General features: G+C 49.3%; 1 protein-coding gene across 2 annotated transcripts in view; it reads left to right on the top strand.

Moving 5' to 3' along the window:
- The window catches only part of LOC140406316 (autophagy-related protein 2 homolog B-like), a 226651-nt gene that overhangs the window by 111138 nt on the left and 92885 nt on the right, over window positions 1-22628 (top strand). For both annotated transcript variants that reach the window (XM_072494440.1, XM_072494434.1), the window contains exons 27-29: window positions 16440-16516; window positions 16604-16774; window positions 21170-21320. In XM_072494440.1, coding sequence (XP_072350541.1) covers window positions 16440-16516; window positions 16604-16774; window positions 21170-21320 — 399 coding nt within the window. The remainder of the gene's footprint in view (window positions 1-16439; window positions 16517-16603; window positions 16775-21169; window positions 21321-22628) is intronic.

The following is a 22628-nucleotide window of genomic DNA, read 5'->3' as shown; positions in this document are numbered from 1 at the left end:
CACTCCCTTTTTCCACTGCTAGATTCTCTTTGACCCTGGTGGTGATAGCCACTGAGAGAATTTGGAATCAGTTTAGGCACCATATAAAACTGGGTTCTATGTCACTGCTCGCTCCAAATTGCAGGAACCATAGGTTCTTATAGGAACCATCTGGCTTAGATTCATCGTTTAAGCCTTGGGAGAGGGAGGGATTAGGGAGGTTTAGAGACATGTTTCTGAAGGGTAGGTTCGTCAGCCTAGCCGTGTTGTTTGAGAAATCTAGGTCCCGAGACGGACTGTATTCAGGTACTTTCAGATGCGTGATTTTTTATGCCAGGAACTTCCTTCATTCCATTGGTACCATTGTTTTAGTTCATGGGCAGGGTCCTGACCTTGGCTGAATTAGGAGAGGGTCTATGGACAGATGTTGGTGACGAAGCAGGCATTGTTGGAGTTAGTAAAGAGGAAGTGGGAGGGTGAGCTGGATGATCGGGGGGGTGGGGGGAGGATTCACTGTGGATTGAGGCTATTCAAAGGGTCAACTTTACATCCTCATGCGAGGTTAAGCCTGATCCAATTCATGGTGGTACATAGGGAGCTCCTGACCAGAGCGAGTATGAGTGGATTCTTCTCAGGGTGGAGGATGGGTATGAGCGGTGCCCTAGGAGGCCAGTGAGTGGAGGATGGGTATGAGCGGTGCTCTAGGGGGGCTGGCGGGTGGAGGATGGGTGTGAGCAGTGCTCTCGGGGGCCGGCGGGTGGAGGATGGGTATGAGCGGTGCTCTCGGGGACCGGCGGGTGGAGGGTGGGTGTGAGCAGTGCTCTAGGGGGGCTGGCGGGTGGAGGGTGGGTGTGAGCGGTGCTCTCGGGGACCGGCGGGTGGAGGGTGGGTGTGAGCGGTGCTCTAGGGGGACCGGCGGGTGGAGGGTGGGTGTGAGCGGTGCTCTCGGGGACCGGCGGGTGGAGGGTGGGTGTGAGCGGTGCTCTCGGGGACCGGCGGGTGGAGGGTGGGTGTGAGCGGTGCTCTAGGGGGGCTGGCAGGTGGAGGATGGGTGTGAGCGGTGCTCTAGGGGGGCTGGCGGGTGGAGGGTGGGTGTGAGCGGTCCTCTAGGGGGGCTGGCGGGTGGAGGGTGGGAGTGAGCAGTGCTCTAGGGGGGCTGGCGGGTGGAGGGTGGGTGTGAGCAGTGCTCTCGGGGACCGGCGGGTGGAGGGTGGGTGTGAGCGGTGCTCTCGGGGGGCTGGCGGGTGGAGGGTGGGTGTGAGCGGTGCTCTCGGGGACCGGCGGGTGACAAGCACGTGTTTTTTTTTATAAATGTTTTTTATTGGGTTTTTGAACAAAGTATATTTGTCGTTATGTACACAGGATATGATATATATATATATATATATATATATATATAGTATAGAAGAGGGCACACACACACACACACACACACACACACACACACACACACACACACTCACAAATCACAAAGGGAGAGGAAAAGTAAAAAAAAAAAAGGAACAAGAGAGAAATACAAAATCAAATAATGTAACTGGTCGGGTATTATGCACCCGCCCAACCGCAGCAACTCTGTACACTTGGCAATACAAGCACATGTTTTTGTGTTGCCCCAAGCTTGTTAGTTCCAGGGTCTCCTTTTTTGATGCAATGTCAGGGATTTTGGGTGTTCAGTTGGAGCCTTACCCTATGGTAGTCATTTTGGAGTTTTGGACATGCCGCTGCTGCCGACGGGGACGAGGGCAGATGTCCCAGCCTTCACCTCGCTAATAACCCAGAGTCCTGCTTGGGTGGAGGTCCCTGGTGCACCCTAAGGCCTCGGCGTGGCTGGGGAACCTGATGGAATATCTGCATCTTGAGTGAGTTCTCCCAGTGAGCCAGAGAAGACAGAGCCAGGAGTGAGACACAGCTAAGAGTGAGTTTGGGAATTTGAATCTAGGTGGGAATTGAATCAAATCAGTAAGGCAGCTCCTTTTAAATTTCAGGAGTTTAAATTAATTTATATTAAGCTAGTATTGTGCAGTGTAGGTTAACAAGGGCTGCCCCACCCACTCACATAACTGGTTGGCAGTTAAGTGTCAGTCACTTTAATCAACCTTGATCTAAAAGCAGGTGGGGGAGGGGAGTCAATTCAGGACAGTTTAAAAAGAGCCACTTGTAACTCACTCCCAGTGAGTTCTCCCAGTGAGCCAGAGAAGACACTGCCAGAGTGAGACACAGCTAAGAGTGAGTTTGGGAATTTGAAACTAGGTGGGAATTCAAAGCTGGGTGGGGAGGAAGTGCTTTTTATCCCTGGTAAGTGACTGATAAGTAGTGTTTCTGTTTTTCTGTTTCTTTTCATTGGTATATTTATTTATTTATTCTTTGTTGTTTTTTTTGTTGAAATTGTAGTTGTTGAAGTTAACCGAAGGTTTAAGACATGGCAGGAGATCTCAGACCCGTGTCATGCTCCTCGTGTGCGATGTGGGAGCTCAGGGACACGTCCACTGTCCCTGGCTCCTTCACGTGCAAGAAGTGTGCCCAGTTGCAGCTCCTGTTAGACCGCTTGACGGCTCTGGAGCTGCGGATGGATTCACTTTGGAGCATCCGTGATGCTGAGGACGTCGTGGATAGCCCGTTTAGCGAGTTGGTCACACCGCAGGTGAAAGGTACTGAGGGAGATAGAAAATGGGTGACCAAAAGACAGAGCAAGAGTAGGAAGGCAGTGCAGGTGTCCTCTGTGGTCATCTCCCTGCAAAACAGATATACCGCTTTGGATACTGTTGAGGGAGATGGCTCACCAGGGGAAGGCAGCAGCAGCCAGGTTCATGGCACGTGGCTGGCTCTGCTGCGCAGCTGGGCAGGAAGACGAATGGCAGGGCTATAGTGATAGGGGACTCAACTGTAAGGGGAATAGACAGGTTCTGCGGACGCAATCGAGACTCCAGGATGGTATGTTGCCTCCCTGGTGCAAGGGTCAAGGATGTCTCGAAGCGGCTGCAGGACATTCTGGGGTGGGAGGGTGAACAGCCAGCTGTCGTGGTGCACATAGGCACCAACGATACAGGTAAAAAACAGGACGAGGTCCTACAAGCTGAATTTAGGGAGCTAGGAGTTAAACTAAAAAGTAGGACCTCAAAGGTAGTAATCTCAGGATTGCTACCAGTGCCACGAGCTAGTCAGAGTCGGAATGTCAGGTTAGAGAGGATGAATGCGTGGCTCGAGAGATGGTGCAAGAGGGAGGGATTCAAATTCCTGGGACATTGGAACCGGTTCTGGGGGAGGTGGGACCAGTACAAACCGGACGGTCTGCACCTGGGCAGGACTGGAACCGATGTCCTAGGGGGGGTGTTTGCTAGAGCTGTTGGGGAGAGTTTAAACTAATGTGGCAGGGGGATGGGACCCGATGCAGGAAGTTGGAAGGTAGTAAAACAGGGACAGAAATAAAAAGCAGTAAGGGGGAAAGTGTAAGGCAGAGAAGCCATAGTCAAAGATCAAAAAAGGCGACAGTACAAGGTACAGTGACTGAGGGGAGCTCAGTGAATAGGACCAGGAATATTAAAATAAATAAAACTGGAAGTGAAAACATAGAACATAGAAAATACAGCACAGAACAGGCCCTTCGGCCCACGATGTTGTGCCGAACCTTTGTCCTAGATTAATCATAGATTATCATTGAATTTACAGTGCAGAAGGAGGCCATTCGGCCCCTTGAGTCTGCACCGGCTCTTGGAAAGAGCACCCCACCCAAACTCAACACCTCCACCCAACACCAAGGGCAATTTTGGACACTAAGGGCAATTTATCATGGCCAATCCACCTACCCTGCACATCTTTGGACTGTGGGAGGAAACCGGAGCACCCGGAGGAAACCCACGCAGACACGGGGAGGACGTGCAGACTCCGCACAGACAGTGACCCAAGCCGGAATTGAACCTGGGACCCTGGAGCTGTGAAGCAATTGTGCTATCCACAATGCTACCGTGCTGCCCTTAAGAACAAATAAATCTACACTATATCATTTTACCGTAATCCATGTACCTATCCAATAGCTGCTTGAAGGTCCCTAATGTTTCCGATTCACCTACTTCCACAGGCAGTGCATTCCATACCCCCACTACTCTCTGGGTAAAGAACCTACCTCTGATATCCCTCTGATATCTTCCACCTTTCACCTTAAATTTATGTCCCCTTGTAATGGTTTTTTCCACCCTGGGAAAAAGTCTCTGACTGTCTACTCTATCTATTCCCCTGATCATCTTATAAACCTCTATCAAGTCGCCCCTCATCCTTCTCCGTTCTAATGAGAAAAGGCCTAGCACCCTCAACCTTTCCTCGTAAGACCTACTCTCCATTCCAGGTAACATCCTGGTAAATCTTCTTTGCACCTTTTCCAAAGCTTCCATGTCCTTCCTAAAATGAGGTGACCAGAACCGTACACAGTACTCCAAATGTGTCCTCACCAAAGTTTTGAACAGCTGCATCATCACCTCACGGCTCTTAAATTCAATCCCTCTGTTAATGAACGCGAGCACACCATAGGCCTTCTTCACAGCTCTATCCACTTGAGTGGCAACTTTCAAAGATGTATGAACATAGACCCCAAGATCTCTCTGCTCCTCCACATTGCCAAGATCTCTACCGTTAACCCTGTATTCCGCATTCATATTTGTCCTTCCAAAATGGACAACCTCACACTTTTCAGGGTTAAACTCCATCTGCCACTTCTCAGCCCAGCTCTGCATCCTATCTATGTCTCTTTGCAGCCGACAACAGCCCTCCTTACTATCCACAACTCCACCAATCTTCGTATCGTCTGCAAATTTACTGACCCACCCTTCAACTCCCTCATCCAAGTCATTAATGAAAATCACAAACAGCAGAGGACCCAGAACTGATCCCTGCGGTACGCCACTGGTAACTGGGATCCAGGCTGAATATTTGCCATCCACCACCACTCTCTGACTTCTATCGGTTAGCCAGTTCGTTATCCAACTGGCCAAATTTCCCACTATCCCATGCCTCCTTACTTTCTGCATAAGCCTACCATGGGGAACCTTATCAAATGCCTCACTAAAATCCATGTACACTACATCCACTGCTTTACCTTCATCCACATGCTTGGTCACCTCCTCAAAGAATTCAATAAGATTTGTAAGGCAAGACCTACCCCTCTCAAATCCGTGCTGACTATCCCTAATCAAGCAGTGTTTTTCCAGATGCTCAGAAATCCTATCCTTCAGTACCCTTTCCATTACTTTGCCTACCACCGAAGTAAGACTAACTGGCCTGTAATTCCCAGGGTTATCCCTAGTCCCTTTTTTGAACAGGGGCACGACATTCGCCACTCTCCAATCCCCTGGTACCACCCCTGTTGACAGGACGAAAAGATCATTGCCAACGGCTCTGCAATTTCATCTCTTGCTTCCCATAGAATCCTTGGATATATCCCGTCAGGCCCGGGGGACTTGTCTATCCTCAAGTTTTTCAAAATGCCCAACACATCTTCCTGCCTAACAAGTATTTCCTCGAGCTTACCAGTCTGTTTCACACTGTCCTCTCCAACAATATCGCCCCTCTCATTTGTAAATACAGAAGAAAAGTACTCGTTCAAGACCTCTCCTATCTCTTCAGACTCCATACACAATCTCCCGCTACTGTCCTTGATCGGACCTACCCTCGCTCGAGTCATTCTCATATTTCTCACATATGTGTAAAAGGCCTTGGGGTTTTCCTTGACCCTACCCACCAAAGATTGTTCATGCCCTCTCTTAGCTCTCCTAATCCCTTTCTTCAGTTCCCTCCTGGCTATCTTGTATCCCTCCAATGCCCTGTCTGAACATTGTTTCCTCAGCCTTACATAAGTCTCCTTTTTCCTCTTAACAAGACATTCAACCTCTCTTGTCAACCATGGTCCCCTCACAGGGAATGCCTGACAGGGACATACATATCAAGGACACGTTAATGGTCAGCGACGCGGCAGGTTGCTACATGAAGATATGGGTTCAACGACAAGGAAAATTAGGAGAAAGGTTAAGAGGAAATATAACTTAGGAGAGGTTACTGATCGAGGTGTTAAGATTCAGAACAGAGGTAAAAAAGCCAACATAAGTGTACTTTACCTGAATGCTCGTAGTATTCGGAATAAGGTAAATGAGTTGATGGCGCAAATCATCGTGAATGTCTATGATTTAGTGGCCATTACTGAAACATGGTTAAAGGATGGTCACGACTGGGAGTTAAATATCCGAGGGTATCAAACTTTTCGGAAGGACAGAGTGGATGGTAAGGGAGGTGGTGTAGCTCTGTTATTTAAGGATGACATCCGGGCAACAGTAAGGGATTACATCGGTACTATGGAGGATAAGGTTAAATCCAATTGGGTGGAAATCAGGAATAGTAAGGCGAAAAAGTCACTGATAGGAGTAATCTATAGGCCACCAAATAGTAACATTATGGTGGGGCAGGCAATAAACAAAGAAATAACTGATGCATGTAGAAATGGTACAGCAGTTACCATGGGGGATTTTAATCTACATGTCAATTGGTTTAACCAGGTTGGTCAAGGCAGCCTTGAGGAGGAGTTTATAGAATGTATCCGCGATAGTTTCCTAGAACCGTATGTAATGGAACCTACAAGGCAACAAGCGGTCCTAGATCTGGTCCTGTGTAATGAGACAGGATTGATTCAGGATCTCATAGTTAGGGATCCTCTCGGAAGGAGCGATCACAATATGGTGGAATTTAAAATACAGGTGGAGGGTGAGAAGGTAAAATCAAGCACTAGTGTTTTGTGCTTAAACAAAGGAGATTACAATGGGATGCGAGAAGAACTAGCTAAGGTAGACTGGGAGCAAAGACTTTATGGTGAAACAGTTGAGGAACAGTGGAGAACCTTCCAAGTGATTTTTCACAGTGCTCAGCAAAGGTTTATACCAACAAAAAGGAAGGACGGTAAAAAGAGGGAAAATCGACCGTGGATATCTAAGGAAATAAGGGAGAGTATCAAATTGAAGGAAAAAACATACAAAGTAGCAAAGATCAGTGGGAGACTAGAGGACTGGGAAATCTTTAGGGGGCAACAGAAAGCTACTAAAAAAGCTATAAAGAAGAGTAAGATAGATTATGAGAGTAAACTTGCTCAGAATATAAAAACAGATAGTAAAAGTTCCTACAAATACATAAAACAAAAAAGAGTGGCTAAGGTAAATATTGGTCCTTTAGAGGATGAGAAGGGAGATTTAATAATGGGAGATGAGGAAATGGCTGAGGAACTGAACAGGTTTTTTGGGTCTTCACAGTGGAAGACACAAATAACATGCCAGTGACTGATGGAAATGAGGCTATGACAGGTGAGGACCTTGAGAGGATTGTTATCACCAAGGAGGTAGTGATGGGCAAGCTAATGGGGCTAAAGGTAGACAAGTCTCCTGGACCTGATGGAATGCATCCCAGAGTGCTAAAAGAGATGGCTAGGGAAATTGCAAATGCACTAGTGATAATTTACCAAAATTCACTAGACTCTGGGGTGGTCCCGGCGGATTGGAAATTAGCAAACGTGACACCACTGTTTAAAAAAGGAGGTAGGCAGAAAGCGGGTAATTATAGGCCAGTTAGCTTAACTTCGGTAGTGGGGAAGATGCTGGAATCTATCATCAAGGAAGAAATAGCGAGGCATCTGGATGGAAATTGTCCCATTGGGCAGACGCAGCATGGATTCATTTTTTAAAAAAATATATTTTATTCAAGATTTTTTGGCCAAACATAACAGTACACAGTTTTTCTTTTAAACAACAATAAAACAATATAAATAACAGTGGCCAGTTTTAAACAAATAAATAAATAATATATAAACAAAAACTAAATGGCAACTGCCTCATCAAAAATAGTTACTCTCCAAAGATACAATCCAACAGTCCAAAATACATTACCTAAAACAAATGCCTATACATATACAATGACATCCCTGAGAGCCCGCCCAGGTCCTCCCCCTCCCCCCTGGGTTGCTGCTGTTGCCTTCTTTCTTTTCCATTCCCTCTATCGTTCTGTGAGGTAGTTGACGAACGGTTGCCACCGCCTAGTGAACCCTTGAGCCGAACCTCTTAATACGAACTTGATCCATTCTAACTTTATAAACCCTGCCATGTCGTTTATCCAGGTCTCCACGCTCGGGGGTTTGGCTTCCTTCCACATAAGCAATATTCTGCGCCGGGCTACTAGGGACGCAAAGGCCAAAACATCAGCCTCTCTCGCCTCCTGTACTCCCGGCTCGTCTGCAACCCCGAATATAGCCAACCCCCAGCTTGGCTCGACCCGGACCCCCACCACCTTCGAAAGCACCTTTGCCACCCCCACCCAGAACCCCTGTAGTGCCGGACATGACCAGAACATGTGGGTGTGATTCGCTGGGCTTCTCGAGCATTTCCCACACCTATCCTCTACCCCGAAAAATTTACTGAGCCGTGTTCCAGTCATATGCGCCCTGTGTAAAACCTTAAATTGTATCAAGCTTAGCCTGGCACACGAGGATGACGAGTTTACCCTACGTAGGGCATCAGCCCATAGCCCCTCTTCGATCTCTTCCCCCAACTCTTCCTCCCATTTCCTTTTCAGCTCATCTATCATGATCTCCCCCTCGTCCCTCATTTCCCTATATATATCCGACACCCTACCATCCCCCACCCATGTCTCTGAGATCACTCTATCTTGCACCTCCTGCGTCGGAAGCTGCGGGAATTCCCTCACCTGTTGCCTCGCAAACGCCCTCAGTTGCATATACCTAAACGCATTCCCTTGGGGCAACCCATACTTTTCCGTCAGCGCTCCCAGACTCGCAAACGTCCCATCTATGAACAGATCTCTCAGTTGTATTACCCCAGCTCTTTGCCATACTCCAAATCCCCCATCCATTCTCCCCGGAACAAACCTATGGTTATTTCATATCGGGGACCGCACCGAGGCTCCCGTCCTTCCCCTATGCCGTCTCCACTGCCCCCAAATTTTTAGTGTTGCCACCACCACTGGGCTTGTGGTGTATTTCTTCGGTGAGAACGGCAACGGTGCCGTCACCATAGCTTGTAGGCTGGTCCCCTTGCAGGACGCCCTCTCCAATCTCTTCCACGCCGCTCCCTCCCCTTCTCCCATCCACTTACACACCATTGAGATATTGGCGGCCCAGTAATAATCGTTTAGGCTCGGTAGTGCCAGCCCCCCCCTATCTCTACTACGCTGCAAGAACCCCCTCCTCACTCTCTGGGCCTTCCCGGCCCACACAAAACTCATAATACTTTTCTCAATTCTCTTAAAAAAAGCCTTCGTGACCATCACCAGGAGGCACTGAAACACAAAGAGGAATCTCGGGAGAACCACCATTTTAACCGCCTGCACCCTACCTGCCAGTGACAGGGACACCATGTCCCATCTCTTGAAATCCTCCTCCATCTGTTCCACCAATCGTGTTAAATTAAGCCGGTGTAAGGTTCCCCAATTCTTGGCTATCTGAATCCCTAAGTACCGGAAGTCTCTTGTTACCTTCCTCAGCGGTAAATCCTCTATTTCCCTGCTCTGCTCCCCCGGATGCACCACAAACAACTCACTTTTCCCCATGTTCAATTTGTACCCCGGAAAATCCCCAAGTATCCGCATTATCTCTGGCATCCCCTCCACCGGGTCCGCAACATACAACAACAAATCATCCGCATACAAAGATACCCGGTGTTCTTCTCCTCCCCTAAACACTCCCCTCCACTTCCTGGAACCCCTCAGTGCTATGGCCAGGGGCTCAATCGCCAATGCAAACAATAACGGAGACAGGGGACACTCCTGCCTCGTCCCTCTATGAAGCCGGAAATAATCAGACCTCCGTCCATTCGTGACCACACTCTCCATCGGGGCCCTATACAGCAACTGTACCCATCCGATATACCCATCTCCAAAGCCAAATCTCCTCAGCACCTCCCACAGATAATCCCACTCCACTCTGTCGAATGCTTTCTCGGCATCCATCGCCACCACTATCTCCGCTTCCCCCTCTGGCGGGGGCATCATCATTACTCCTAGCAACCTCCGTATGTTCGTGTTCAGCTGTCTCCCCTTCACAAACCCGGTTTGGTCCTCATTTGGACCACCCCCGGGACACAGTCCTTTATCCTCGTCGCCATCACCTTGGCCAGAATCTTAGCATCCACGTTTAAAAGGGAAATGGGCCTATAGGACCCGCATTGCAGCGGGTCTTTTTCCTTCTTTAAGAGGAGCGATATCGTTGCCTCTGACATAGTCGGGGGCAGCTGCCCCCTTTCCCTAGCCTCATTAAAGGTTCTCGTCAGAAGCGGGGCCAGCAAGTCCATATACTTCCTATAAAATTCCACCAGGAATCCGTCTGGTCCTGGGGCCTTCCCCGCCTGCATGCTCCCAATCCCTTTCACTACCTCCTCCATCTCAATCTGTGCTCCCAGTCCCGTCCTCTCCTGTTCCTCCACCTTAGGGAATTCCAGCTGATCCAGAAAGCACATCATTCTCTCCTTCCCTTCCGGGGGCTGAGCTTTATATAATCTTTCGTAGAATGCTTTGAACACCCCATTCACTCTCTCCGCTCCCCGCTCCATCTCTCCCTCCTCATCTCTCACCCCCCCTATCTCCCTCGCTGCTCCCCTCTTCCTCAGTTGGTGGGCCAGCAACCGGCTCGCCTTCTCTCCATATTCGTACTGTACACCCTGTGCCCTCCTCCATTGTGCCTCTGCATTACCCGTAGTCAACAAGTCAAATTCTACATGTAGCCTTTGTCTTTCCCTGTACAGTCCCTCCTCCGGTGCCTCCGCATATTGTCTGTCCACCCTCAAAAGTTCTTTCAGCAGCCGCTCCCTTTCCCTACCCTCCTGCTTTCCTTTATGTGCCCTGATAGATATCAGCTCCCCTCTAATCACTGCCTTCAACGCCTCCCAGACCACTCCCACCTGAACCTCCCCATTGTCATTAAGCTCCAAGTACCTTTCAATACACCCCCTCACCCTTAGACATACCCCCTCATCCGCCAATAATCCCATGTCCATTCTCCAGGGTGGGTGCTGTTCTTTTTCCTCCCCTATCTCCAGGTCCACCCAATGTGGAGCGTGGTCCGAGATAGCTATGGCCGTGTACTCCGTCCCTGTCACCTTCGGGATCAATGCCCTTCCCAAAACAAAAAAGTCTATCCGTGAATATACTTTATGGACATAGGAGAAAAACGAGAACTCCTTACTCCTAGGCCTGCTAAATCTCCAGGGGTCTACTCCTCCCATCTGCTCCATGAAGTCCTTGAGCACCCTAGCTGCAGCCGGCCTCCTCCCGGTCCTGGACCTCGATCTGTCCAGCCCTGGGTCCAGCACCGTATTGAAGTCTCCCCCCATTACCAACTTTCCCGCCTCTAGGTCCGGGATACGTCCCAACATATGCCTCATAAAATTTGCATCATCCCAGTTCGGGGCATATAAGTTCACTAGAACCACCGCCTCCCCTTGCAATCTACCACTCACCATCACGTATCTACCCCCACTATCCGCCACTATGGTCTTTGCCTCAAACAGTACCCATTTCCCCACTAATATAGCCACCCCCTGTTCTTTACATCTAACCCCGAATGAAACACCTGCCCCACCCATCCTTTGCGTAGTCTGACCTGATCTATCAGTTTCCAATGCGTCTCCTGCAACATAACCACATCTGCCTTTAATTTCTTTAGGTGTGCGAGTACCCGTGTCCTTTTAATCGGCCCGTTCAGCCCTCTCACATTCCACGTGATCAGCCGGGTTGGGGGGCTCTTTACCCCCGCCCCTGTCGACTAGCCATCCCCTTTTTTAATCCAGCTCCTCACCCGGTTCCCACGTACCCGTATATCCCCCCGACGGCGCCCTCCCGCCTCGACCACCCCACCCCGTACCAGCTCCCCCTTCTCCCCAGCAGCAGCAACCCAGTTAACCCCCCCCCGCTAGATCCCTTTCTAGCGTAGTTGCACCCCCCATGTTGCTCCCAGAAGTCAACAAACTCTGGCTGACCTCGGCTTCCCCCCGTGACCTCGGCCCCCACTGTGCGAGGCCCCCTCCTTCCTGCTTCCCTGTTCCCGCCATGATTACCATAGCGCGGGAACAAAGCCTGTGTTTCCCACTTGGCCCCGCCCCTAATGACCGGCGCCCACAGTTCCTCATCCTCCCTCCCCCCCTCCCCTCCCCACAACATGGGGAAGAGAGAAAAGTTACAGGGTCGCAAGATTAACCACTTAAAAAATCATCCCCTCCCCCTTTTTCCCCCTTCACCCCACGTAATCACCCCACCACTTTGTCCCAAACGTTCTTTTTCTTGCCCGCCTATTCCAGCTTCTCATCCACAATAAATGTCCACGCCTCTTCTGCCGTCTCAAAGTAGTGGTGCTTCCCTTGGTGTGTGACCCACAACCTTGCCGGCTGCAACATTCCGAATTTGACCTTCCTTTTGTGAAGCACCGCCTTAGCCCGATTAAAACTTGCCCTCCTTCTCGCCACCTCCGCACTCCAATCTTGATATACGCGGATCACCGCATTCTCCCACCTACTGCTCCGAGTTTTCTTCGCCCATCTGAGGACCATCTCTCTGTCATTATAGCGGAGAAATCTCACCGCTATGGCTCGAGGTATTTCTCCAGCCCTCGGTCTTCGCGCCATAACTCGATAAGCTCTCTCCACCTCCAACGGGCCCGTCGGGGCCTCCGATCCCATTAACGAGTGAAGCATCGTGCTCACATATGCCCCGACGTCCGCCCCTTCTGCGCCTTCGGGAAGACCAAGAATCCTTAAATTCTTCCTCCTCGCATTATTCTCCAGCACCTCCAGCCTTTCCACACACCTTTTGTGTTGTGCCTCGTGCATCTCTGTCTTCACCACCAGGCCCTGTATTTAGTCTTCATTTTCAGCGCCTTTGCCTTCACGACCCGAAGCTCCTGCTCCTGGGTCTTTTGCTCCTCCTTTAGCCCTTCAATCGCCTGTAATATCGGGGCCAGCAGCTCCTTCTTCTTCTCCTTTTTCAGTTCTTCCACACAGCGCCGCAGGAACTCTTGTTGGTCAGGGCCCCATACTAAACGGCCACCTTCCGACGCCATCTTGCTTTGTGCTTGCCTTCCTTGCCGCTGCTCTCGAGGATCCTCCGCCATCCGGCTGCTTTCCTCTCCTTTTTCCATCCGTATCCAGGGGGGATTCCCTTCTGGTTTACCGCACAGTGTTTTTAGCCGTTAAAATTGCCGTTGGGGCTCCTATTAAGAGCCCAAAAGTCCGTTCCACCGGGAGCTGCCGAAACGTGCGACTTAGCTGGTCATCGCCGCACCCGGAAGTCCAGCATGGGTTCATAAAGGGCAGGTCATGCCTAACTAATTTAGTGAAATTTTTTGAGGACATTAACAGTGCGGTAGATAACGGGGAGCCAATGGATGTGGTATATCTGGATTTCCAGAAAGCCTTTGACAAGGTGCCACACAAAAGGTTGCTGCATAAGATAAAGATGCATGGCATTAAGGGGAAAGTAGTAGCATGGATAGAGGATTGGTTAATTAATAGAAAGCAAAGAGTGGGGATTATTGGGTGTTTCTCTGGTTGGCAATCAGTAGCTAGTGGTGTCCCTCAGGGATCAGTGTTGGGCCCACAACTGTTCACAATTTACATAGATGATTTGGAGTTGGGGACCAAGGTTGGGGACCAAGGGCAATGTGTCCAAGTTTGCAGACGACACTAAGATAAGTGGTAAAGCAAAAAGTGCAGAAGATACTGGAAGTCTGCAGAGGGATTTGGATAGGCTAAGTGAATGGGCTGGGTCTGGCAGATGGAATACAATGTTGACAAATGTGAGATTATCCATTTTGGTAGGAATAACAGCAAAAGGGATTATTATTTAAATGATAAAATATTAAAACAAGCTGCTGTGCAGAGGGACCTGGGTGTGCTAGTGCATGAGTCGCAAAAAGTTGGTTTACAGGTGCAACAGGTGATTAAGAAGGCAAATGGAATTTTGTCCTTCATTGCTAGAGGGATGGAGTTTAAGACTAGGGAGGTTCTGCTGCAATTGTATAAGGTGTTAGTGAGGCCACACCTGGAGTATTGTGTTCAGTTTTGGTCTCCTTACTTGAGAAAGGACGTACTGGCACTGGAGGGTGTGCAGAGGAGATTCACTAGGTTAATCCCAGAGCTGAAGGGGTTGGATTACGAGGAGAGGTTGAGTAGACTGGGACTGTACTCGTTGGAATTTAGAAGGATGAGGGGGGGGATCTTATAGAAACATATAAGATTATGAAGGGAATAGACAGGATAGATGCGGGCAGGTTGTTTCCACTGGCGGGTGAAAGCAGAACTAGGGGGCATAGCCTCAAAATAAGGGGAAGTAGATTTAGGACTGAGTTTAGGAGGAACTTCTTCACCCAAAGGGTTGTGAACCTATGGAATTCCTTGCCCAGTGAAGCAGTAGAGGCTCCTTCATTAAATGTTTTTAAGATAAAGATAGATAGTTTTTTGAAGAATAAAGGGATTAAGAATTATGGTGTTTGGGCTGGAAAGTGGAGCTGAGTCCACAAAAGATCAGCCACGATCTCATTGAATGGTGGAGCAGGCTCGAGGGGCCAGATGGCCTACTCCTGCTCCTAGTTCTTATAGCGTGATGAGGTGGATAGGAGGATTCTACTCGAGTTGGCAGCTTTTCATCTCCTTTCTCGGGGAGCTCGTTACCATCAGCTGTTCGCGAGCAGCGGGGGGGGGTTGTCTCTGTATTTTGTTTAAGGGCAGTATGGTAGCCCAGTGGATAGCACAATTGCTTCACAGTGCCAGGGTACCAGGTTCGATTCCCCGCTGGGTCACTGTCTGTGCGGAGTCTGCACATCCTCCCCGTGTCTGCGTGGGTTTCCTCCGGGTGCTCCGGTTTCCTCCCACAGTCCAAAGATGTGCAGGTTTGGTGGATTGGCCATGATAAATTGCCCTTAAGTGTCCAAAAATGTTCGGAGGGGTTATTAGGTTATGGGGATCAGGTGGAGGTGAGGGCTTAAGTGGGTCGGTGCAGACTCGATGGGCCGAATGGCCTCCTTCTGCACTGTATGTTCTATGTTTGATTTTTTTTCATGGGGGGGGGGGGGGTAGGGGTTTGGGCAGTTATCATGTTGTTGGTTTGTGTTTCATCATAGAATCCCGAAGGCCATTCCGCCCATCGAGTCAGCACCAACCCTCTGAAGGAGCAGCCCACGGCCTAGCCCTATCCCCGTGACCCTACCTAACTTTTTTTTTTGGGACACTAAGGGTGGAATTGAAGCTGGGTCCCTAACGCCTTGGCAGCAGTGATAACCACTGTGCCACCGTGCAGCCCCTTTGACAGTTTTCAATTGAGTGAGAAATGGAACCTTTGTCGAGATAAAAATATTTCAAAAGTGTTGAGTACTGAAGGCCGATGATCCACAGGCTGTGGGAGCAAGAGTGGCGTGTCCCCGGGGCATTCGATACCTCTGACCATCACCTTCAGGAGAGGAGGGAACCCTGTACCCCAGTGAGAGTCAGCACCTTCAGGCGAGGAGGGCACCTGTAACCCAGTGAGAGACAGCACCTTCAGGAGAGGAGGGAGACCCTGTACCCCAGTGAGAGTCAGCACCTTCAGGAGAGGAGGGGACCTGTCCCCCAGTGAGAGTCAGCACCTTCAGGAGAGGAGGGGGACCCTGTACTCCAGTGAGAGTCAGCACCTTCAGGAGAGGGACCCGTACCCCAGTCAGAGTCAGCACCTTCAGGGGAGGAGGGGATCCCTGTACCCCAGTGAGAGTCAGCACCTTCAGGAGAGGAGGGGGACCCTGTACCCAAGTGAGACTCAGCACCTTCATGAGAGGAGGGGGACCCTGTACTCCAGTGAGAGTCAGCACCTTCAGGAGAGGAGGGGGACCCTGTACCCCAGTGAGAGTCAGCACCTTCAGGAGAGGAGAGGACCCTGTACCCCAGTGAGAGTCGGCACCTTCAGGAGAGGAGAGGACCCTGTACCCCAGTGAGAGACAGCACCTTCAGGAGAGGAGAGGACCCTGTAACCCAGTGAGAGTCAGCACCTTCAGGAGAGGAGAGGACCCTGTAACCCAGTGAGAGTCAGCACCTTCAGGAGAGGAGAGGACCCTGTACCCCAGTCAGAGTCAGCACCTTCAGGAGGGGACCCTGTACCCCAGTCAGAGTCAGCACCTTCAGGATTGGAGAGGACCCCGTACCCCAGTGAGAGTCAGCACCTTCAGGAGAGGAGAGGACCCTGTACCCCAGTGAGAGTCAGCACCTTCAGGAGAGGAGAGGACCCTGTAACCCAGTGAGAGACGGCACCTTCAGGAGTGGAGGAATTCTCCTACCTTAGGAAGTTACATTTTACTCCGATTTTTTTGTTGATTTTGACAGGTTTCTGTTGAGTGTGAAAGCAGTGTCGCTGAGTAAGTATAAGAGGGAAAATACTGACTGGATTCACTTGGTGTAAATTGTTTATTCCAGATTATGTGCGAGTCCTGGACATGGGGTTGCTGGAATTTCGAATTACTGCATCAAAACCGACTGCCGAGGGAGAGAGGGTGAGGGAGTCTTTGTCCATGTCAATCTCACTGTGTCAGATTGTTCGTACAGATTGGGATTTCATTGAACTTTAAGTTTCTGTCCAGTTTCAGCCCCGGTTTGAGCTTCGTTGCTCTAGTGATGTCATCCATATCCGGACTTGTTCCGACTCTTGTGCTGCCCTCATGAACCTCATACAATATGTGGCAAGTTATGGAGACCTCCATCCACCCTGCAAATTCCAGGCTACTCCTGGTGCAGCAGCGCAGAGGAGTCAGGTAACCTAAAATATGAGAGCAATATTTGTGTTTTAATTCTTCAATCTGGAAGCACTTCCATAGGCATTGCTACGTCTGTAGGTTGTTGCTGTGGAACCAGCTGTTTCTGAGCAATGACCTGATGGCGAGCTGGGGCAGGGCTTCCAAAACTCTGGGGTGGAATTCTGAGGTCTCGAGCTCCAAGGCAGCAGTACCTGTCGTAAGCTTAGTCTGATTTCTGACAGCTGCAAGGCCCCTTCAGACGCTTGCATTATTTTAGTTGGTGGGCATGGCCTGATGGGCTGCTCCTTGAGGCCGTATTGTTGCTGCAAAAGAAGCCCATGAATAAGTAGCTGTTAGTTTTTTAAAATCTTTATTCATTCAGGGGATGTGGGCATTGCTGACTCGGCTTGTGTGCTCTCTATTTTCTCTCTCCTCCTGAAACTCAGTAACTGACTGCAGGGCCTTCATCTTTCCTTCGGGCTGCTGCTGGACAGGGTTGTGCCAATTCACACACATTAACATATTGAACCACCTTTTACATAGAATGTACCTCACATAACCAGGCCATTCTGTCCAACTGGTCTGGGCCCGTGTTTCTGTCCACACCAGCCTCCCTATGTCAGCTTCTTTCAATTCAATCACATTATCCTTCGAATGGTTTCCTCCTCCTGTTTATCCAGCTTCTGCTTAAATACAACTACACTATTTACCTCAACTACTCCTTGTAGTAATGTAGTGTGGTACCGGTAAGAAATTGTTCTTAAATTGGTTTTGTTAGCAACTTTCTTATATTTATGGCGGATAATTTTGGAATTCCCGCACAAATGGAAACATCTTTCTGTCTACCCTGTCAAATATCCATCATAACAGTAGTGAACTCGCCAACATTGAGGGCATTTAAGAGTTTATTGGATATACATATGGATGATAATGGCATAGTGTAGGTTAGATGGCTTTTGTTTCGGTGCAACATCGTGGGCCGAAGGGCCTGTACTGCGCTGTATTGTTCTATGTTCTATAAGGTGGATTTTTTTATTTTAAATTTTTTTTTTTTTAATTCCACATTTTCACATTTTCCTTCAACAATTTACACCCCACCCATAAACAGTAAATGGTAACAAATACAAAATCAATCCCCTTAACAATACCAATGATCCCATCCTCCCACCACCACAAACAACGGCCCACCTGTCCCCCCCCAACTTTCCACCCCGGCTAGACCACTCGGACCCTGTTCTGCCAGGCTCCGATGGCCGCAGCCCCTCCCCCCACCTCACTCCCGTTCACTGGCCGGCTTAAACCGGCCAGCGTGGAGGCCCCCGTCCGGGTTCCTTTCCCCCTTGCCCGGCCCTAGGAAAGCCCAGAGATCCCCTTTTAGCACACAAACCCCGCATATCCATCTACACCCCAAAGAGCCCTCATTTCGAGTGAAAGTCCCATCACTTCCCTTGTCCAAATATATACAACATTGGCTCCTTTAGCCCCTACACCCACGCGCAGTGATACAAAACAGAAGAAAATACAGTCATGAGGTTACATCGGCACATGGCCATTTCTCAATTTGTCAGTTCTGCCACAGTACTTCTGCCTTCGCAAACTCCTCCGCTGCTTCCGCCGTTCCAAAATAAAAGTCCCTGAGCTTATAAGTCACCCTCAGCTTCGCTGGATATACAATGCCGCACTGCACCTTGCTAATGTACAGTGCCCTCTTCACCCGGTTGAAGGCAGCCCGCCTCCTCGCCAGTTCCACCGTAAAGTCCTAGTATACACGTATACCTGCTCCAGCCCACTGCACCACCCGCTTCTGCTTGGCCCAGCTCAGGACCTTCTCCTTCACCCTGTACCTACGGAAGCACAGAGTCACTGCCCTTAGCGGCTCACTCGCCTTTGGTACAGGCCTCCACGACCGATGAGCCCGATCCAGTTCATATCGGGAGGGATCCTCCCCCTCCCCCAATAGCTTTGCCAGCATCGCGACAAAATACTCAGTCGGCTTCGGTCCTTCAACTACTTCGGGCAGCCCCACAATCCTCAAATTCTGTCGCCTGGATCTGTTTTCCAGGTCTTCCATTTTTCCTCGCAGATCCTTGTTAATGTCCATCACCTTCTGCATCTCCTTCCCCACGAGGCAAGTTGATCACCGTGCTGCAATAACGTCCCCTCCACTTCCTTCAGCGCCTCCCCTTGCCACCGCCGTCATCACCGGGAAATCGACTCCTCCACAAGCGCACACAAAACCTCCTTCCTCACCGTCTCGCAAACTGCTTTTCGAATTCCACAGCCATCACCTTAGTTATTTCTTCAGCCGTAAGCACTGCGGCCTCCCCTGGTGCTCCAGCCTCCATTTTCTTTGTTGACCCCGCGGCGACCTTTCCACTCCCCAACGGACTTTCAGCCGCTTTTTTCACGGCCGTTTTTTTGCTGGTCTTCGACATTCTTCTCCTCTGTGCTGTCTCCCGATTTTTACTGCCTTCGCTGGCCCTAGGACCGGGCGTTAACCCCCGACAATGCCGTTCCCGAACGGGAGCCCTCCAACGCGCGGCTGCCTCCCGCCCGCCGTCACCGGAAGTCCCATAAGGTGGATTTTAAGGAGAGCTTTTAAGGAACTCTATCAGGTCATAGAATCCACAGTGCAAAAGGAGGCCATTTGGCCTATCGGATCTGCACCGGCCCTTGGAAAGAGTGTCCTACTTAAGCCCATGCCTCCACCCTATCCTCATAGCCCAGTAACCCCACTAAGGGGTTTGGACACTAAGGGGCAATTGATCACGGCGAATCCACCTAACCTGTACATCTTTGGACTGTGGAAGGAAACCGGAGCACCCGGAGGAAACCCACGCAGACACAGGGAGAACATACAGACTCCGCACAGACTGACCCGAGGCCGGATTCGAACCTGGGACCCTGGAGCTGTGAAGCAGCAGTGTTAACCACTATGTCACCGTGCCGCTAAGGTCACTCCTTAACACCAACTAGTTTCACAGCTACAAGCTGCAGACATATCAATGCTGTATTATCACCAACTTGAACGAAAGACCAGACTTTCACTCCTCTCCTAGTGTGACCAGCAAGAAAACACCCAATAAACAAGTGATAATACGTAACATACTTCATTTCTGACATACAGTTCTAGGGAGAAGGTTCCATATAGCCCAGGACAGGTGGGTAAGACTGGGGGTGGACGAGGGGCTGTGTGCTAATGGATTGGCATCCCAATATAGGAATGTACAGGACTGGAGAAAGAGTGTTCATTTGTTGGTCTGTGTGTCTAGGAAACATCATGTCATTGGGTAGCTCTCACTAACTAGAGGAGGAATCAAAGAAAATGGTTTCTGGAAATATGAGCTGGCAGCTAAACGATGTGTCCTGCAATCTCTTACTCTCTAAACTCTCTAAACAATGTGTCCTGCTATCTCTTACTCTCTAAACAATGTGTCCTGCTATCTCTTACTCTCTAAACAATGTGCTCTGCTATCTCTTACTCTCTGCTCCCAGCACTTGGGAACCAAAGTTGCTGACGGGCAAACATCCAGGGTCCACCTAGTTCACCTTCCACCAATGTGGTAATCACATGATAGAGTTATTGACTAATCACTGATCAATCTCCATCAATAAGTGTCTCACAGACCCAGACAAGTGGTGAGCAAACTCCAGTGGGTTCGGAGCTTTGAAAATCACTGGTCCAAAGTCACCTGTTTTCTGAAGCTGCCCTCATCCCTTCCATCAGTCCCACCCCAAACCACAAATGCCCCATGTCAGGTCACCTTCATTCAATATTGAAAGCTTGATGCTCTGACAAGACCATATGAGCAGAAATAGACCATTGAGCCTGCTCTGCCATTTAATAAGATCATGGTTGATCGGGTGGTAACCTGAAATCTACATTTCTCCCACCCCCGGTAGCCTATTAGCACTTTGCTTATCAAGAATCTGTCTCGCCCTGCCTTAAAAATATTCACAGATTCTGCTTCCAGCACCTTTGCAGAAGAGAGTTCCAGAGACTTGCCCACCCTCGGAGAGAAAGCATTTAGCCTCATTTCTGTTTTAAATGGGTGACCTTTTATTTTTAAACAGTGACCCCTTGGTCTAGATTCTCCCACAGGAGGAAACATCCTCTCCACATCCACCCTGTCAATACCCCTCAGGATCTTGTATGTTTTAATCTTGTTGCCTCTCATTCTTCTAAACTCCAGCAGGTACAAGACAAGCCTGTCCAACCTTTCCTCATAAAACAACCCGCCCATTCCAGGTATTATTCTGGTAAACCCTCTGAACAGATTCTAAAGCATTTACATCCTTAAATAATGTGACCAATACTCTACCCAGTACTCCAGATGTACAACTGAAGTATAACTTCTGTACTTATTCTATGAGCTACCATGAAAGATTGATTGTAAGCATGTCCCCTTTCAGGCTGGGTCTGGTGACAGCGCTGCTTGCAGAACCTCTGGTCTTGCTGAAGCTGAGCAGAAGCTTCTCCGAGACCTGATGATCGACGCCATGGAAGAGATGGACATCATTCCGTCTTCACCTCCTGCCCCTCCAGCCTCGCAGCAATCAAACGGTGAGTGGGGAAATCACAGCAGTCAAGGAACTGTGAGCACTGTGAAATCAGAAACATTAAAAGAAGATTGGTGGAGCATGGGAGAGAATAGAATGACTCTTCACAGGGGAGGAGAGTCCGATACAATAAACAGCAAGGAAAGCACAGCACGGAGGCTGAGTTTGAGAAAGTTCAACTCATTTCACAAAGAGAGAGATACTAGATTTAGTAACCTGAAAATGGATGTGTCCATAAACCCGACCTCTTCAGTTTTCTCTTTAACCTCCTCCAGCCTCCAAGTCCCTGAGCTCTTTCCATTCTCTCAATTCTGGCCTCTTGTGTAACCTCGATTGATGAAATGTGTATTCAGCTACCAAAGCCCTAAGGTCTAGAATTCCCTCCCTAAACCTCTATACCCCTCTCTTAAACTCTCTTTCTTTGATCAAAACTTTGATCATCCACCTTAATATGTCCTAACATGACTCAGTGTCAAGTTTTGTTTGATAACACTCCCTTGCAGTACCTTGCTTTCACTATTTTAATGATGTAATATGAATACAAGTTGTTTTAAAAGCCTATTATGACCTGAATAACCTCTGTGAAGAGTCTCTGGCTGGTGTTTTCCAATTTCCTCTGTCTTTGTTCGAACATCCGATCTGCAAATGGGAGAAAAAGCATGGTGCAGTTGGCCTGACATCAGATACAAGGCTGTACCAGAGTATGATTTGAAAGGGCCAGGAAAGACAAAAGGAACTTGACATCCACAGGACCAGAAAAGGACATTGCATGTAATTTGGTGATTGCAGTAGGAGGACTTTTGCTCCATATCTATACCACCTGACCACCTCAAAGCTCTCACGAAGAGTGGCAATGCATTCCTCTTGCACACACTGGCCGATTTGTTGTGTATTTTCCTTGCTTTGTGATCTCAGGCAATAGCATTGATCTCTGCTTGGAGAGTGGGAAGAGACCAGTTTCATCCTGGCTTCCTGCAATGGTCTGACCAAAGGGGCTCATTTGCAAATCTTGTTTTCTGCATTGCCTCAGTGAAAGGCAACCGTTCAGGAGTGGGGCTGTTCACTGGCGATTCTACACACTGTGTGGGAAAAATGCCTTCTGATTTCAGCTCTGTTCACAACTCTATTCAATAGTATGGCAGGGGGTGGGCACTGGAGCAATAGGTCAGAAGGTGAGAGCATTGAGGGAGAACTAGGGAATAGGGACAGTGGGGCTCTGAGGCAGAGCAGAAAGGGAGAAGTTGCTGAACACAGCGGGTCTGGTGGCCTGAAGTGCATATGTTTTAATGCAAGAAGTATTACGGGTAAGGCA

This window comes from Scyliorhinus torazame, chromosome 2 (genome assembly GCF_047496885.1).
Source record: "Scyliorhinus torazame isolate Kashiwa2021f chromosome 2, sScyTor2.1, whole genome shotgun sequence".
NCBI classification, from domain to species: Eukaryota; Metazoa; Chordata; class Chondrichthyes; order Carcharhiniformes; family Scyliorhinidae; genus Scyliorhinus; species Scyliorhinus torazame.
This window is presented reverse-complemented; position numbering and strand designations above follow the sequence as displayed.